This window comes from Macaca thibetana, chromosome 6 (genome assembly GCF_024542745.1).
Source record: "Macaca thibetana thibetana isolate TM-01 chromosome 6, ASM2454274v1, whole genome shotgun sequence".
NCBI classification, from domain to species: Eukaryota; Metazoa; Chordata; class Mammalia; order Primates; family Cercopithecidae; genus Macaca; species Macaca thibetana.
Genome location: NC_065583.1, coordinates 162,062,296 through 162,080,086, shown reverse-complemented (window position 1 = coordinate 162,080,086; position 17,791 = coordinate 162,062,296). Strand labels below are relative to the sequence as shown.

Genomic DNA, 17,791 nt, shown 5'->3' with positions numbered 1-17,791 from the left:
ACCCTTATGCCCCAGCAAAAGAAACTATCATCAGAGTGAACAGACAGCCTACAGAATGGGAGAAAATTTTTGCAGTCTAGCCATCTGACAAAGGGCTAATATCCAGAATCTACAATTAACTTAAACAAATTTACAAGAAAAAAAAAAAGTGGGCAAAGGATACGAAGAGACACTTCTCAAAAGAAGACATTTATGCAGCCAACAAACATATGAAAAACTCATCATCAATGGTCATTAGAGAAATGCAAATCAACCACAATGAGATACCATCTCCCACACCAGTTAGAATGGCGATCATTAAAAAGTCAGGAAACAACAGATGCTGGCAAGGCTTTGGAGAAATAGGAACACTTTTACACTGTTGGTGGGAATGTAAATTAGTTCAACTATTGTGGAAGACAGTGTGGCTATTCCTCAAGGATCTAGAACCAGAAATGCCACTTGATCCAGCAATCCCATTACTGGATATATACCCAAAGGATTACAAATCATTTTATTATAAAGACACATGCTCATGCATGTTTATTGCAGCACTGTTCACAATAGACTTGGAACAAAGACTTGGAACAACCCCAGATGCCCATCAGTGATAGACTGGATAAAGAAAATGTGGCCATATACACCATGGAATACTATACAGCCATAAAAAAAGGATGGGTTCAGGCCAGGCACGGTGGCTCATACCTGTAATCCCAGCACTTTGGGAGGCCAAGATGGGTGGATCACGAGGTCAGATCCAGACCATCCTGGGTATTATAGTGAAACCCTATCTCTACTAAAAATACAAAAAAATTAGCCAGGCCTTGGTGGCAAGCACCTGTAGTTCCAGCTGCTGGGGAGGCTGAGGCAGGAGAATGGCGTGAACCTGGGAGGCGGAGCTTGCAGTGAGCGGAGATTGCACCACTGCACTCCAGCCTGGGCGACAGAACAAGACTCCATCTCAAAAAAAAAAAAAAAAAACAAAGGATGGGTTCATGTCCTTTGCAGGGACATGGATGAAGCTGGAAACCATAATTCTCAGCAAACTAACTCAAGAACAGAAAACCAAACACTGGGTGTTCTCACTTATAAGTGGGAGTTGAATAATGAGAGCACATGGACACAGGGAGGGGAACATCACACACTGGGGCCTGTCGGGGGGTGGGGGTCTAGGAGAGGGATAGCATTAGGAGAAATACCTAATGTACATGACAGGGTTGATGGGTGCAGCAAACCACCATGGCATGTGTGTACCTATGTAAGAAACCTGCACGTTCTGCACATGCACCCCAGAACTTGAAAAGAAACCCTTATGCCCTGAAACATGTCTTCAGGAATAAGGGAGATCATGCCTGAGAGACTTCACAAGTTACATGCTTTCAGTATTCATAGTATGTTGGTTTATTTTTTTAGAGGCTTTCTGCTCCAGCTTCCTCTGTTCTCCAGACTATCTGATAACCTTTGATGATGCTTCTTACCAGTAACAAGCGTTATTGAACATCTATATGGTGCTCATTTAACTCTAAGGTCTGCCCTAGGTGCTAGCGTAAAGTGGTGATTAGCACAGACACAGCCTGTCTTCACAGCAAGGAATACAACCAGCCAGCAGGTCGTTACCTGTAAAGGACATAATTACAAAATGCAAAGTGCAAATCATGGCATTAAATGTGCACTGAACAGTAATGTATATCCTCCTGCTCCAGAGTACCCCTTGCTCTCCAGAAGTAACATTTTAGAAGCAAAGAAGTCTGTGTTAATAATTTAAAAACCTCTTAGGAGAAGGAAACTCTATTATTTCAGCATGATTAAAAAGTTGTCAGGTACAGTATTTGGAAAGGTAATGTGTCGTATAGCCATGATTTAATAGTGTAGCCCCATGATTAAGGCTTGTTTCTTGTTTGGTTTTGTTTTAATACAGGAGATACAGCAGCGACATGGATTAGCCAATTCCATTTCTTCCTACCTTATTAAACCGGTTCAGCGAATAACAAAGTATCAACTCCTTTTAAAAGTATGTATAATGGGTCTTCAGCCTGTGAAATTTTATGAATTTTGTATTATTATTTTGACATTTACATAATTACTCTGAATTTTTTGAAACACCTAGTCAATTAATTTTACTTTTTAATTCATTAGTATTTATTGCCCTGCCTAATTTCTCATTGCAAGAGTTAAATGAGAGTATGTGTCATGATTATGGATCTGAACTGCACTGACCCTAAAAAATGAGAAATCATCAGTTCTTGATATTTTAGTACCCTTAGTTCCCAGCTGTGGCTTGCTGACTGTGGGCCAGGTGTGGTGCACTTTGGTATGCTTTGTGTATGTTGACCTCCCAGCAATGCTAGTCTGCGGTCGTGGAAACCAGCCTCGGACTGTAAGGAGCGTGCCCAGAATCATCACTCACACCTGTTAACAGGCTCAACTCCGAACACAGAGCTGGCTGATGCCCAGGGCTTCCACTGAAGCCATGGAGAACCCACGCCCAGGAAGCTTCCTCTGTCTTGTTGCTTGTCCCTGATGTCACAGCCCTCACGGCACACCTTGTTCATACAGATCACAAGTATTGGAGACAGGGTGACCTCTGCTTTTTATTAGTTGTGAATGACTATAATTAAAATCACATTTAGGAAAACAATAGCGATTAGTCTCGACAATAGATAAACAAAACTTAGAATTCGTGCTAAGAGTTGTCACAAAATGTATTATGTATCATCAATACATATTTTCTTGGCTACATAAAAATTGACAGCTTTTGTCTGGTAATGTTCAGCTTACCATTTTCTCAGCTGGTGAATGTTATTAAGCATTAAAATGTAGAAACCATGCATTCATCCCAGTAATGGTATTCTATGAACCCTGCCTTGTTCCGGATACTATCCTAGGCTCGACAACAGGAAGTTATTATGTAATTTGTCTAGATATGAAAGAAATTTAGAAAATGGAGTTACGAATACCTGAAACTCTTGTTTACCCTTTTTGTTAGTAAGAAAAATCTAGAGACAGTAGTAAGTGGCTACATTGTTTTGTGAAAGTGATACAATTTTTTTTTTTTTTTTTTTTTTTTTTTTGAGACGGAGTCTCGAGTCTCTCTCTGTAGCCCAGGCTGGAGTGCAGTGGCCGGATCTCAGCTCACTGCAAGCTCCGCCTCCCGGGTTCACGCCATTCTTCTGCCTCAGCCTCCCGAGTAGCTGGGACTACAGGCGCCCGCCACCTCGCCCGGCTAGTTTTTTGTATTTCTTAGTAGAGACGGGGTTTCACCATGTTAGCCAGGATGGTCTCGATCTCCTGACCTCGTGATCCACCCGTCTCGGCCTCCCAAAGTGCTGGGATTACAGGCTTGAGCCACCGCGCCCGGCCAAAGTGATACTATTATGGGATTTTTCTATTGGAAAAGCGCTCCTGTATTTTCATATCAAAATTCCATTAAGTGATTTTGTGACCATCCCTGCAGAAATATATAGTTGCTATAAATGCAAAATAAGTCAGGAGGCTAATTTGTTCGTATTCAGATTTGTCCTTTGCTTTCTAATTCTGCAGAGGCAGTTTACCTTTTAGTGTCCTCAATATGTAAGGATTTTGTTTTTAGCATGTAGTTCTACTAAACTGGTGCTTAAATTTGTGAACCTCACCTTACTCTGCCAGAGGTTCTTCAGGAGAACAGTAATAAGCTCCCTTAAGCTCCCCAACAAGGAAGATTTTCTGCCAGTTATCAGTTATTAGGCTCAGCACACTGCATTTGTGAGCAGCGTTTGCCATGCTGCTTAGGATCACAGGTAAACACCATCTGGTGATGAGGGAAGGTGCCCATCAGGCAGCTGAGTTGCTCTCAAGCAGCCTCTGGGAGACCAGTGCTGACTGCAGTGTCATACCTCTCTTTTGTCAACTTCCAAGACACAAAACACTGCTGTTGCTATTACTGACTGGTAGTAATTATTAATACACCAGTAATAAAGTATCTTGGAGCCACCAGAAGGTGAACTTATTGTTCCTGCTGTCTTTCATTTAATAATGGATGTTTCTCTAAATAGCTCTGAAATGTAATCACACACATAGGGCTCCCCAGAGAGAGGTAATTCAACCATTAGAGCTTTTCTAAACATCCTACGCGAAAAGGAAATGCGTTTGCCTGTAAGTACTCATGCGGCGTTACTGTTTCTGCTACGTGACTTGGCTGGTCCAGTTTAGATGGGGTGTTGCATTCATGGCTCCAGGGTTTAAAGTCACGCTGGGATTGTGTGGTAAACGCACAGTTGGACCTGGCATGGCCATCAGCTGTAACCAGTAGCTGATCATGTGTTACACAATAATTAAATAGCTCTATCTTTTTTTTTTTTTTTTTTTGGAGACAGAGTCTTGCTCTGTCCACCAGGCTGGAGTGCAGTGGCACAATCTTGGCTCACTGCTGCCTCCACCTCCCAGGTTCATGTGATTCTCCTCCCTCAGTCTCCCAGCTAGTTGGAATTACAGGCGTATGCCACCATGCCCAGCTAATTTTTTTTTTTTTTTTTTTTTTTAAGTAGAGATGAGGTTTTACCATGTTGGCCAGGCTGGTCTCAAACTCCTGATCTCAAGTGATTCACCCACCTCAGTCTCCCAAAGTGCTGGGATTACAGGCATGAGCCACCACACCCGGCCTCTGTTTATCATTTTTGAGGCTTGATTGTTAACAGGTATACTAATTTCATCTGAAACTACGAATACATCTGGCTTACTCTGATTAGAACAGGACAAACCCTGCCATCCACTGAATAGAGAGGTAGTCGTTCATTTCTATGAGAACATATGCCCAGTTGACCACACTCTGTTTTTATCTTGAAAACCATGGGCTTTCATAGACTGTTTCTGCCAAGGTCTCATTGACGGAGCATTCTGCAGTCTTTACCTAGTTTCTGGTGTCGATCTTTGCAGGAGCTGCTGACGTGCTGTGAGGAAGGAAAGGGAGAGATTAAAGATGGCCTGGAGGTGATGCTCAGCGTGCCAAAGCGAGCCAATGATGCCATGCACCTCAGCATGCTGGAAGGTAATGGACCCTCCATACCCCAGTATGCATTTATGCAGTTTCTAATGACTCTGTTTGTAAATGGATTTCCTGAACCCTAAAAATCCCAGCTTTATGTCTCTATGTCAGTGGTTAAGAACATGTCTTAAAGAATCGGTGTCATTGCTTTTCTTAAGGACCACATAAAATGCTTCTACACTCGTTGAAAGGCTTTTCTTGTCCCTTCACTGGAAAACAGCCTCTCCACACTCTGGACTCCAGTAGCATTTTGTGTCGCTTGCTGCAGGCCACCTGCTCTCCCTGTTAGGTGGATGGGTAGGTGGGTGTATGGATGGATCAAACCCCAGGACTGTAAAATCCTTAAAAGAATGTGTTGCTTCCCCATCTATGTATCTGTCGCATCACTTGCTAGAGCCTGGAACATAGTAGGCACCAGATATTTCCTTGTATCATTGAATTTGGTGTGTAACATGGTAAAGAGAAAATTAGATAAATGTGTTTCAAAATTATAGCAATTATAATTTTCATAAATGCCTCTGTTTAAGAAAGCTCTTCCTGTGGTGCAAAGCTTGGTTCTTGCCAGGCTACATAGGGTAAGTTATAATCCTGCCCCAAATGCTTTTGCTAGCCTGTGTCTTTATGGGTAACACTGAACATAGGTGCTGCTGTGGGTAATAAGATGCAAAACTCAGAGGCCAAGCAAAACAGATTTTTCTTTCTCTGATATAAAATGCTGATCTGGTATGGCAACCCTTCATGATGTCATCAAGGACTCAGGCTGTGTTCCAGCTAGTTTCTCTCCATTCTAGTTGTTTTTCTGGCTGGCTAGGTCCAGGGTGTTTCAAGACCATGCCAACATTCCATCTAGCAGGAAGTGGGGAAGAAAGTCAGGGAGGGAACTCCGGATGGGCAGACACTAGCAGTGGTACCCGCTGCTGTGCTCACTTGCCCAGAGCGTAGGTACCCGGCTGCTTTTAACTGTGCGTGGGGCTGGGAATGGAGTGCTTATTTTGAGCAGCCCTAGTGGGAGCTTCTACTATGAGAGGAAAAGGAGAGAGTGGAAGTCAGGAGGTAACGGGCAGCCTTTGCCCCGGGGCTGGCTTTACTAAGCCCTGGTGGCTTCATAACCAGGTGATAAAGCAGACCACTTCCATGAAGAGAGGAGCAGTAATGAAGTCCAGAGCCTGACTGATTCATGTGCAGAACGCCACGTTCAGAGGAGGGAGGGTGCAGCAAGCATGGGCAGCCGGGGACTTCTCCAAGAAGCAAGACCAGAACAGGTCCTTGGAGAAAGGCTGGACCTGAGCAGAATGTCTGGGAAGGATGCTGTGGGCTGACAAAGCAGAGAGAATCAAGACCGAGGCTGGAAAGTAGGTGGGGGCTTAGAGGAGAGGCGGAACTGTTCCAGAGGAGGTTTACGTGGTGGGATGCTGCAGAGGAGGGCTGAAGAGAGGTAGAGGGTGGAACCAAATCTCAACTGTTGCGAAGGCCCACCGGAGGGACAGAACTCGAAGAATAAAGCCTTGAGGAATCGCAGAATGTTTCTGAACAAAGGAAAATGTATGTAAAGTGGTGTGTTAGGGAGACTTATCCTCGGTAGGATGGATCAGTGCCATGGCTTCAGAATCAGATGGGAAACTCTCATCTGGGGTTGGTTGGTGGGCATTTTTAAAATGTTGAAAATAGTAATAATGCTTTCTTATGCATCATTTATTTTTCTTTTAAATTGATTTGCCTCCCTTTTTTCATGTTGTAGGGTTTGATGAAAACATTGAGTCTCAGGGAGAACTCATCCTACAGGAATCCTTCCAAGTGTGGGACCCAAAAACCTTAATTCGAAAGGGCCGAGAACGGCATCTCTTCCTTTTTGAAATGTCCTTAGTATTTAGTAAAGAAGTGAAAGATTCCAGTGGGAGAAGCAAGTACCTTTACAAAAGCAAATTGTTTGTAAGTATAGGCGTTCAGAATTGTAAGTCTAAAGGTAACACAATTGCGGTCTTTTTGCAGGTGGAGAAGAATTGCTCATCGTCTTCGGTTTAACCTCCCAATCTGTCCTGAAATGTGCAAGTCTGAATTGTGGTGGGGTTTTCATCTTTAGGGAATTATTTGCCACCCCCAAGTCCACTAGAGGGTGCTCTGGAGTTTATACACTTAGGAAACGTGCTCTTATAATCCCATATCTCATAACTGTAGGATAAGAAAACATTTCATAAGTGAAATCATTTATCTCCGGTGTGCTTAACTAGCTTTATAAATAAAATAATCATATCTATGACTAAGTTCTTATTATAATTAACTTTTCAACCATAAACTTTGGAGTATATGGAAACAGCCTTACTGGGTGGCTCACTGTAGACTTGCCATGCTGAGGTTTGATGTTTTTTTTCCATTAAAAATAAATTTATGAAATATAAATGCATAAGTAAATTTATGGTTGTTTTATAACAGTGACATGTCATTATTAGAGAAAATATACGTAAGCCAAAGTACAGTTTGAAAGATCCACAGCCCCAGCTATGTGGAGACAGCTGCCCCTGAGTGCTTGGCAAATGCGGTGATGCATTTTAATTCATACTTAACCTATCATTGTACTTCTTGGCAAGAGCCACATACCTGCTGCCATGTTGTGACCACTAGCTAGCCTTGACAGCCTCTTTGTGAAACTACGTTTCTGCTCGCTCTCAGAAAAGCCCAAGAGCAGTGTCGTCTCTGGATCCCGTGTGCTTCCATCTAACTTAGTGGGTCGTTTCTCAGAGGCTTATTCATGCAGAGTCGCTGGGCAGGGCCGGGCAGAGGGGACAATGGGGTGGCGCTAAGGAGGAATCATCATCCAGAAAAGAATAGAAAATGCCAAGAAGGTGGGTTTCTTTATGGCAGATCTCTTATAAATACTGGTAGATGTTTGCAATTTGGACAACTTACACATACTTTTTGTGATGTCCATATATAATGAAACTTCTCAAGTAATAAAACGTCTCCAAGTATGGAAATCTTCTGAATAATAATCTGGAAATCACAAGTCCCAACTGATGGTTTTCATACCATTTTGTTTGGCTTCCGTCCTGTTTGAGGTCGTCGTTTGGATTACAGCTTGCTGACATCATTTTAGGTCACCTTCTGACTGAAAAGAAAACAATGCAACGTTGCTGGCTAGTGATTTCATTAGCTGGCTTGCATCTGCCTTTAGAGACCAAGCTCATCTGTTTTAGCAGCCAATATATCTTCACTTAATTTATCTTTTAGAAGTTAAGATTCCCTCAGAGGCCACCTCTGGAGCTCTGGATGATGAATCACTTCCTTTGCTGGGGTGGAGAATGCATCAGGGGGACCTTGACTATGGGGGAGGAGCTGAAGCTATTGACCTTTCTCTGCATGCTTCCATGTTCTGCATATATCACAGAGGGACTTCGCCTCTTAGCCATTAAAATTACCGATCAAGTACTAAAAGCTAATGCTATTGATAAATTGCAAAATAACTAAGCTGCTAAAGCATCATTTGCCCTCTGGGAAGCTGCATCATTAATGCTGAAGAGAACATGGTGGCAGCCCTTTTGCAACCAGGAAAGACTCATTTTGCAGTTTGTTGCTTGTAAGATTGCAAGTAGTCAGATCTTGATTGTCAGATAGGATTTTCACGTGTTGGTTTCCTTCCCCTGAATTTTTTGCCTATTGACCTGCACTGGGGTCTCCAATAAGAGATGCTCACAGGAAGTGAAGGACGAAACCAATGATCTGTAGCCTAAGAACACAGTGTCCTCATTATAACTCACACGAGAGCTGAGATCACTAGCAACGTTCTTATAACCTAACATGGCCACAAGTAACCACAAGTTGTTTCCTTGGTCTCTGTTCTGCATCTTTCCAGAATTTTACTATCACCTAATTATATAATTGTCTTTTTGTCCAGACCTCAGAATTGGGTGTCACAGAACATGTTGAAGGAGACCCTTGCAAATTTGCACTGTGGGTGGGGAGAACGCCAACTTCAGATAATAAAATTGTCCTTAAGGTATGTTCATTTGAAACTCGAACTGTGCTGTGTGAAATGTTTACTGTGGCCAGCCATGCATGCTTTTCCGTTGTTAAAGTATACTGGTTTTCATATTATTTTATTATTATTTGTTGGTGGTGGGGTGTGTGTGTGTGTGTGTGTTTGTGTTCTATTCAGATTGGTGACTACCTCAAAAAGAATAGTGGAATAAATTCAGTTAGGTGTTCTGGTGATGAAACAATTTGAGCTGAACTTTCACTTGACTCCTGAAAGGGCAAATGAAGCAAGGTCTTTTTAAACTTCTCCCATTCTTCTAGTCTGGGAATTCATTGACTCTATAAGAGATGCCAGAAGTCAGGGTACAGGAGGAATGAGATACTGACCAACACTCATTGCGCACTTGACGTTCTGTTTCAAAAGGAAAAAGTCACCTGGTGCATTTGTGAGGACCTGCGACAGGAAGTTGAGGCCAGCCATACCCACAGTCCTTACAGGGTCGTCAGCTCTGTGGCTTAAGAGTTTGGGGACAGAGGGAAAGAGGAATGATTATTAGTGACAGGGTTTGATACTGTTACGATTTAAAATTCAAAACCACTAGGGATGCTTTAGGTTATATAGTCTTTGGAGGAGGAAAATATCTTGGAATATTTGATTTGAACTCTTTGTTTTGATTATACTAACCTCTCCTGGGAATGGTCAAGAGCTCTGAGGTTGTCTTATGTATTTCCCTCCTCTGTGTTTGAGAAAATACAGATGGAACTTTTGGAGCCATCTGGAAATGCCATCAGTGGCTTTGGGATGTTTGGGGGTTGGTGGAGCTAAGGTTTGTAGAATATTGGGAGATGAGCCAGAGTGTAATGAGACTCTGGTGTATGAACCTGCATGTCACCCCTTGTGTCTCTTGCATGCCTTTTCATCTCTTTGGAATTTTCAGTGACTGTGAGTTACTCCCCTGTACATCAACCTTCTAGATTGTGTTCTTCAGTGGAAGCCATTGTATTCATAAGATCTTTGTTCATTTGTAATAGTGGGTTGTTTTGCAGTGAATATGTGATTACCAGCCCAATGTGTTCTGGCTAGTACTGGCATAAAGCCCTGTTTGACATAAATTGCACTGATAGCTAAATTTAAATAACTGTATTTTCTTCCTAAGGCCTAACATTTTAAGGTATGCTTGAAACCTGAAAACTTGCAACTTATATAAACCGCTTATCCAGACTAGCTACAGTGGCAGATACCAAAAGGTGCTTCCAAAAAATAGTGACAGATACTTTAGCCAGATCTGGACTTTCATTTAGGATGTCACAAAATGCTCATGGTACCGTTGACAAATAAGACCTTTCTCAGGCTTTGCCAGATAAAAGTTTTCTTGGGAATTTTGGGTAATACCTTTCTGACTTCCAAGGAGAAAGTAGAGGAAATGATACTCTCATTAATTTCAGGGCTTACTGCGGGGCATTGGTGTAATGAGGCAGGCGATGGTGATGGTGGGAATGGTAGTGTAATGATGGTGTAGGTGGAGGTGGTGGAGACAGTGTGGTGGTGGTGGCGGTGAAGGTTTATATGGCAGTGAGGGTGGATATGGTGGTGATACGGATTTTGGTGGTCACGGTGGTGTAGATGGCAGTGAGAGGGTAAGGGTGTAGATGAAGGTAGTGGTATAGATTTGGTGATGGGGGTACTGGTACAGATGGTGGCAGTGGTGTAGATGGTGGTGATGAGGGTATAGATGGTGGTGGCATAGACTTTGGTGGTAAGGTTGTAAATGGAGATCATCGTGTAGATTTTGGTGGTAGTGGTAGTACAGGCAGTGGTAGTGTAGATGGTGGTGAGGGTTTAGGTGTTGATGGTGACGGCATAGATGGTGGTGGCACAGATTTTGTTGGTCTAGATGGTGTGGTGAGAGTGTAGATGGAGATGATTTAGATTTTGGTGGTAGTAAGATTGGAGATGGTGGTGAGGTTACAGGTGGTGGTGGTGAGGGTGTAGGCAGTGGTGGAAGGAGAGGTATCGTGCTGCTGGTGTGCTGATGGTGGTAGAGAACATGATGGGAATGGTGGTAATGGCGATGATGATGTCCTAGTAGTTGTAAAACAGAATTTTGGTTATTTTCACTTCTCTAGTCTGGAAAGAATTTTATTTTTAAGTCTTAAACAGATTGTGACTACCCAGAGTATGAAATGAACTATCCCCTCTCTTAGCCAGGTAGGACCTGTATTTAGTACTTTACCTCAATTACCTTTCTCTTACTACTTCTGAAAAATGGACATCTTTTTTCCTTGTTTAATTTCTTTAAGGTTAGGAGAATTACTCTCTGTAAGTGTAACGATCAATTCATATGAGAATTTTCTTTATTTCTCAACCATATTAACAGTTTTCCTTAGTTGTTTCCAAACTCTGCCAGATGTTCTTTTGTGGGGACTTCTCTTTAGTTAACCTTCCAAATACTTTTATCAGGCATTTAAATTCCAACTGATTTGTAGTTTTTAGAAAAGTTTCTTCTCCTGAGTCACTTACTTTGCACACCCATTCCCTGGTCCCCTTGCCTCCTTCTGCCCCCCTCCCCAGACAACATTGGTTTTCCTGCTGTCCTATGTCACTCGGGGAAGAGGGAGCAAGAGGCTGCCTTTGCCCATCATTTTTTTCCCTGTCACTACCTGTTACTAAGATTAAAGACATGTCCTCTGGTTAAAACGGTTCCTATAGAAAGAGGGTGTTTAATTTTAATTTCCTTTCCCAACATGGGCTTTGATTTTCTGTTTTCAAAAACAGGATACACAGTGAGAAATGCTGGGTACTCCCCGCTTTGTGACCTCACCTGCGATGAGTTATGACAGTTAGGGTAATTATAACTGCAGGGAATTACGCTGATATCATAGGAGGTTGATATTTTCTGTGAGGAAATTAGAAAGCTGTTAGTAAGGCCCAGAACATGTAGAAAGAAAGAAAAACAAAAATACTTCCTTTGAGGCAGAGTTTAAGAAAAAGTCTGGATCAAGTGATGCCGTACGTGCTCACTCTGCAGGTGCTTGCTGAGAATCTAGTCTGTGTCGTTCTCAGAGGACATTTCTTCAGAGTTCTAATGGAGTCGAGGTGAATCTGCCATCGAGGATTGGCAGTTGGTGAGCTTGTGACGTTGGGCACATTTCTTCTGTCCACACCTCTGTTGCTCATTTATAAGACAAGGCCGAGGGAGTCTCCCACCCACAGGGCCCTGACGGGAGTGGATGACAGCATGCGGGAAGCCCTCGGCCAGGCACAGGGGGCTGGAGGTGGCGGCAGCTGCGCCGCTGTTCCTGAGTCCTGCAGAGGAGGCCACAAGGCTATGGAGATTTGTTCAGTTTCCTGCTGGCAGTTTGCCCGCTGCTGACCAGTGCACAGTGTTTGCATCAATAGCCTCAGAGGCGTTTTGGTGGCGGTGAGGGTGGCTGTGTTGGTTTATTTGCCCAGGGCTGCTTAAAAGGTCTTGGGACTGGAGAATGATGGATTATTGCAATAGTCAGAGATCTGGAGTAATACACATGCTATAAAACAACAATGGTTCTGATGCAAACATATTTTTTAATAGTCATTTGATTTGGTAGCAGATTAAACATAGGATGTGGTTGCTTTTCTGCTGAAAAGTCATTTTGAAAAAAAATCTGGGTGTGGTTAGCACAAGTTCTGGAAAGGGCTCTTCCATATCCTAAGCAACACTAACACCTTGTTAAGGCTTCCAGTATAGAGAACAAGCAGGACTGGATAAAGCATATCCGCGAAGTCATCCAGGAGCGGACGATCCACCTGAAGGGAGCCCTGAAGGAGCCCATTCACATCCCCAAGACCGCTCCCGCCACAAGACAGAAGGGAAGGAGGTGCGTGCCTGGGCGCCCCTGGAGGTTTGTGAATGTGGGAGGGAGGGGCGAGGCGGTGTTAGCTCACCCTGCTTCAAAAATCATTTCTCTCAAACATTTTGAGGAATGTGTTTTGAAAACTGCCATTTGTGGATAACATCGTTCTTAGTAATGAAACCGCTTTGTCAAAGATAAGAGCTCCTGTTGGCTTAGAGTAAACGAAGGGCTGTAATACGCAAACCCCTCATTGTTTTGCCTTTCTCACCCCAAGCACCATACAGGGCGCATGTCTAAGCCATGCACATGGCCTTGGATAAGTTATAAAGCATCGAGATGTTGTTGTTTTCTCATTTTTAAAATGGCAACAATCATATCAACTATATTTTATGATGATGGGAATCCAACAGGGTGATATATTTTAAACACTCAGCACAGGGCCCAGCAGAAAGCCTGTGCTTGGGGCAAGGTGCCTTAACCATTGTCCACATCCTGGCAGCAGCAGACACTCGTGAAGGCTGATATGCACCTCATTAAACAAACCAGTTGCTTCTCCAGTGACTGGCAGCTAGCTCAGCAGCGTCAGGAACTAAAAGTTTCTTTGCACCGCCAGGGATGGAGAGGATCTGGACAGCCAAGGAGACGGCAGCAGCCAGCCCGATACGATTTCCATCGCCTCGCGGACGTCTCAGAACACACTGGACAGCGATAAGGTGAGTTGTCGCCGGCACTTTGCGTATGGAGGGGAATGTGGCCGGTCTCTGGCTGAAGCAGCCCCTCCTTTCTGTTACTCACCGTTTGTCATCAACATTTTCAAGCAGTTGATACGTGCCAGGAGTGGTGCCAGGATCCTCTGGTGGGGCAGAAACTTGGGGGATTGGGGTGAGAAGACTTGAACCCTGAGGATTCAGGAGAAATCATTCAACTCTTTCCATCCTACCCTTTGCCAGTGCCAAGGGTGTTACGGGACATTCGAGGGCAGCACACTTAGGCTTTTTAATCTTACTCCTAAGCAGAAGAACCTATCGTTTAAAATAAAATCCTACACAGAGCGCCAGCGTATGTTTTAATTTGGGATCTTTAAGCTGGACAGCACCCCTCCAGCGACTAGGAGAGACACAAGATGAAAATAAGGAGTGTTGCCTACAGGTTCTGGGGGTCACACGGCACCCCCAAGGACAGGGAGCATGCGGGGACAGAGGAGTCCTTGGGCCAGGCTCCTTATTGGGTCCAGAACGTTATCCACACAGGTTTGGCACAGGGCATGTCAATCAGTGGGCTTAGAGCAAGCAGGCATGAGTTTTAGGAGGTCATTGTGTGACTAGGAAGTTGTCACTCTGGCATATCTGCACAGTCCATATGAGGTGCGAGTGTCGGCAGGGCCAGTTAAGCAGGTTTTATGTGGCTGACCCTTAGAGGAGTGATCACCAGAAGGAAGTTCTGTGAAGCAGAGATCGGGACCGACCACAATAAGGGCCTGGGAGGACATGCTCCTGGTATGAGAAAGTCCAGCTTCTCTGGGTTCAGAGTGATGTCAAGGCAACGTAAAATAATAAGAACTCACAGCAGTGTAGAAGCAGAGCTGCTCTGATGGAAGTGGGGGCTGTGGCCCTGGGATGCCCTCTCAGAACCATAGGGTGCAGCAGAACATAGAAAACCTGCCCTGGAATTGGCAACAGTGATGACCACTGTGAGCTAGATCTGATTTTTATCAAAAAGGTTTGTATAGGTTTATCTTCTTCAAAAGCAGTCTGGAGCATCTCATGATTTTGTCTGATATAATCCAAAAAACCCACAAAGTAAATTGCTAGTAGAATTTGGATTCCTAGGTTTACGTGATGGACAAAAGACAAAATGTTCTCTGTCAGAGCCAATGGGGAACACTGATCTTAGTGAAGTCGTCTGTTCCTGCCAAGATGAGTGTGTTCTGTTATATTCCTAGAATGCTGGACTGAATTCTTTTTTAAAAAATTGACAGTAAATAGGGTGTTTGTTTATCAGCCCAGAATTACTGAGCTTCTCATTCTCCGATGCAAGTCGGACCTCATTTCATGAGACCTTTGTCCCCATCATGAGACCCGCGAGTCTGTTCTCTGCACATCATTTCCGCAGCCCACTCGTTGTTAGGAAAGACCAATGCCCTGACCTCACTGTCCTTGGGAATTGCTTCAGATGGAGGACAGAGTCCAGTATTTGGAAGGTTATTTCGTGGCACATCTTTTAGTCCCAGACTGGCCTTTTCTCACTTGGTTTTGCAGAAGGATTCACGATACTTAATGTTCTAGTTTCTAGGACAGGAGTAAGTAGATTTAAAATATTACTCTGCTGCAGTGATTTCATTTTCAATATCCTAGTTTAAGTGATTAGTTTTTTTCTCATTATACTTTTTGGGGTCACTAAATAATAGATCCTAGGACTTAGAGTGGTTAGAATGACAAGACCAGAGAATAAAAAGAATTTATCATTTTATTTTGTTCAAGGCCCTATGTATTGGCATTCAGCAAATATTTCTTGGCATGTAGTAAAAAGAAATAAGATAAATGACATGTTCAGGCATCTGGTACCTAATAGCATTTCTCCCCGAGACCCCACCTATGGCCATTGAGGTTAAAGAAATAAAGTTTGAGCTTGGAAACACTTTGTTAGAGTAATATTGATCATTTTTTAAATTTTATTTTACTTTTTAATAAAGTAATCAAGGGGATTGTCTGGTGAATTTACATGAGGCTGCCACCTGAAGGGAAAGTCGAATCATAGTTGCTCAAGTGTGCGGGAAAGGGGCCTGCATTCAGGGTGTTTCCAGACCGTTTGAGATCACCATCAAGCCCCACATCCCGTTCTTATAAGACAAACTCCTAGAGGTCTGCTCTGGATTTACCCTAGACATGAGTTCAAAAGTTTATTCTTTTTAAAAAAAGTAAATTTTTTGAATGAAATTGCTAAAGAACTAAGTGGAAAAGTTAGCTTCGGAAGATTCCTTTTTTGGAAGTTGGTCTAAGAAGCAAGGCTAACTTGTTTGCTCGGGTAGTTTACAGATAAATGGGTGCCTGGGAGTCTGGAAATGACCCCCCTATCCAGGAAGGGGCTCTGGAGTCTCCAGTTCATTATTCCAGATAGAGTTACTGGTGCCACGACTCATCTCCTGTGTGTGGAGAATTCCTTGGCTGGTACCCACATCCTCTGAGCCCCAGCACAGCCCTGGCCCCTAAAGCGCATGGCTGATTAGGATTCCCCAGCAGCTTGAACAGAACTAAGTCTCTATCGTGGAGTTAGGAGTAGTGAAATTAGCATGACTTCACATCTGTTATAGCATAATAGGGTGGGCTTATGTGAACTGGGAATACAGCAAATTATATTTGTATCCAACGAGAGAGGAAGAATAAATCACTACCAGAAAAGTATAGGTTTGCCAAAAAAAAAAAAAAAAAAAAAAAAAAAAAAAAAAAAAAACCACAAAAGCATAATTTTACCCTAGCAGTCCACTAGGGTATGAAAATGTTAAGAAAACTCCCTATGAGTTACTCTTATCTGTGAAGATATTTTACCAGTTTCTCTTGACCTCATCTGATGTGTTGTCCCTAAACTTCACTCCTGAGCTCAGAAATCCCTGAAGGGTCTCTCCTGCCAGTTCCACCGTCACCTCCCTGGCCCTGCTCCTGGGAGGCTCTTTCTTACCGAGGACCACAGCCTGCCATGCAGCGACGCTCTCCCTGGTATTCTCATGGTGGTTAACCGTCTTGAAGGAATGACACTCCAGACTCAGTTTCTTAGACAGGCCTGGAGAATTTTCTTAATGCTACTTGCTGAGAGCATCGGTCCTTAGTAGGCTCTAAAGAACAGAAAGGATGAAATGTCGTCTCATGAGAACAGAACCACAGGGGATGTCTCTCCGTTCTGGAGACCTGCATTTGGGATTAAACAGTGTATGAGACTTGCCAATAAGTCAGAATTTGGAATTTGGAGAGGACATACCCATACAGCCTTACCAAAAAGAAGGTGCCCTTTTGCTCCCCATGTGTGCCTGCGTTTGTGGGTGCTCTGCTTTTGTGAGGTTTTCTCTTGGCCATCTCCCTCCTTATGCCTCTCCAGTGGAACAGTTGAGGGTCAGTAGATGACTCAAAAATACATTTTGAAAATCAGGGACTCCATCCTTTCCCTAGCCAGTTTGCAAAATGCCCTGTCCCTCTGAACTGGACTTAACCAGCAACCCCATCTCCGGTGACAGTAATTTTCTTGAGTCTCAAAGGTCTTTCTGCCCTATGTAGTTTAACTTTAAGCAGCCTCTGATAGCGCAGGCAGATGGATCTGGCAAGGGAAGTCACTTAACGACATTTCTGCCTGTTTGACTTAATTTATGATGTCTGTTATTAGTTAGTTGTTATCATAAAATTTGGTTTCATTTCAGAAACTGGGTGGGGGGATGTTTTTGACTCGGCCTCTTGGAGAATTCTGAAGGCAAAAGTTATCTGCCAGGGCTGTTAGTAATTCTCAGATGAGGCACACAAGGTTTAGGGAGAGTCTGAAGGGGGGCCCTAGAGACGCCCTCTTTCCAGGGAGCACTGTCAGCAGAGCGGGGTTAGCCGGGCCACGGCCATGAGCCACAGACCCCAGCAGCACGTTTCCTACTTTGAAAACATCAGTGTTAAAATATGCCTTCTCTTTGTTCCAGAAGTGAGTTTAGTACTGATTCTTGCTGATCTCCATGGTACTTTTAGCCTGATACAATGATCTTATGAAAATATAATTTGGATTCCAAAGAAATCAAGCGCTTTCCAGATTCTTATCTCATCTGTTCTGAGTGCATCTCCCTGCGGTAGGGAGGAGAGCGCTGAGCCAGGCCCGGGGCACTGTAGAGATCCAGGCCCTCTGCAAGGCCTCCCAGCAGCAGAGGGCCACAGCCAGACACGGAACATGCATTTAATCATCTGTCATTTTCCAGGCCTTGTTATTTCATGCAAGAGCTGAACTTGGAGCTCAGTATTTCTACTA

General features: G+C 43.6%; 1 protein-coding gene across 1 annotated transcript in view; it reads left to right on the top strand.

Annotated features, from left to right (window-relative positions):
* TRIO (trio Rho guanine nucleotide exchange factor) overlaps window positions 1–17,791 on the top strand; it is a 368,268-nt gene that overhangs the window by 252,404 nt on the left and 98,073 nt on the right. Inside the window, 6 exon segments of the mRNA XM_050794763.1 lie at window positions 1,898–1,990; window positions 4,891–5,002; window positions 6,738–6,928; window positions 8,889–8,990; window positions 12,684–12,826; window positions 13,416–13,515. Coding sequence (XP_050650720.1) covers window positions 1,898–1,990; window positions 4,891–5,002; window positions 6,738–6,928; window positions 8,889–8,990; window positions 12,684–12,826; window positions 13,416–13,515 — 741 coding nt within the window.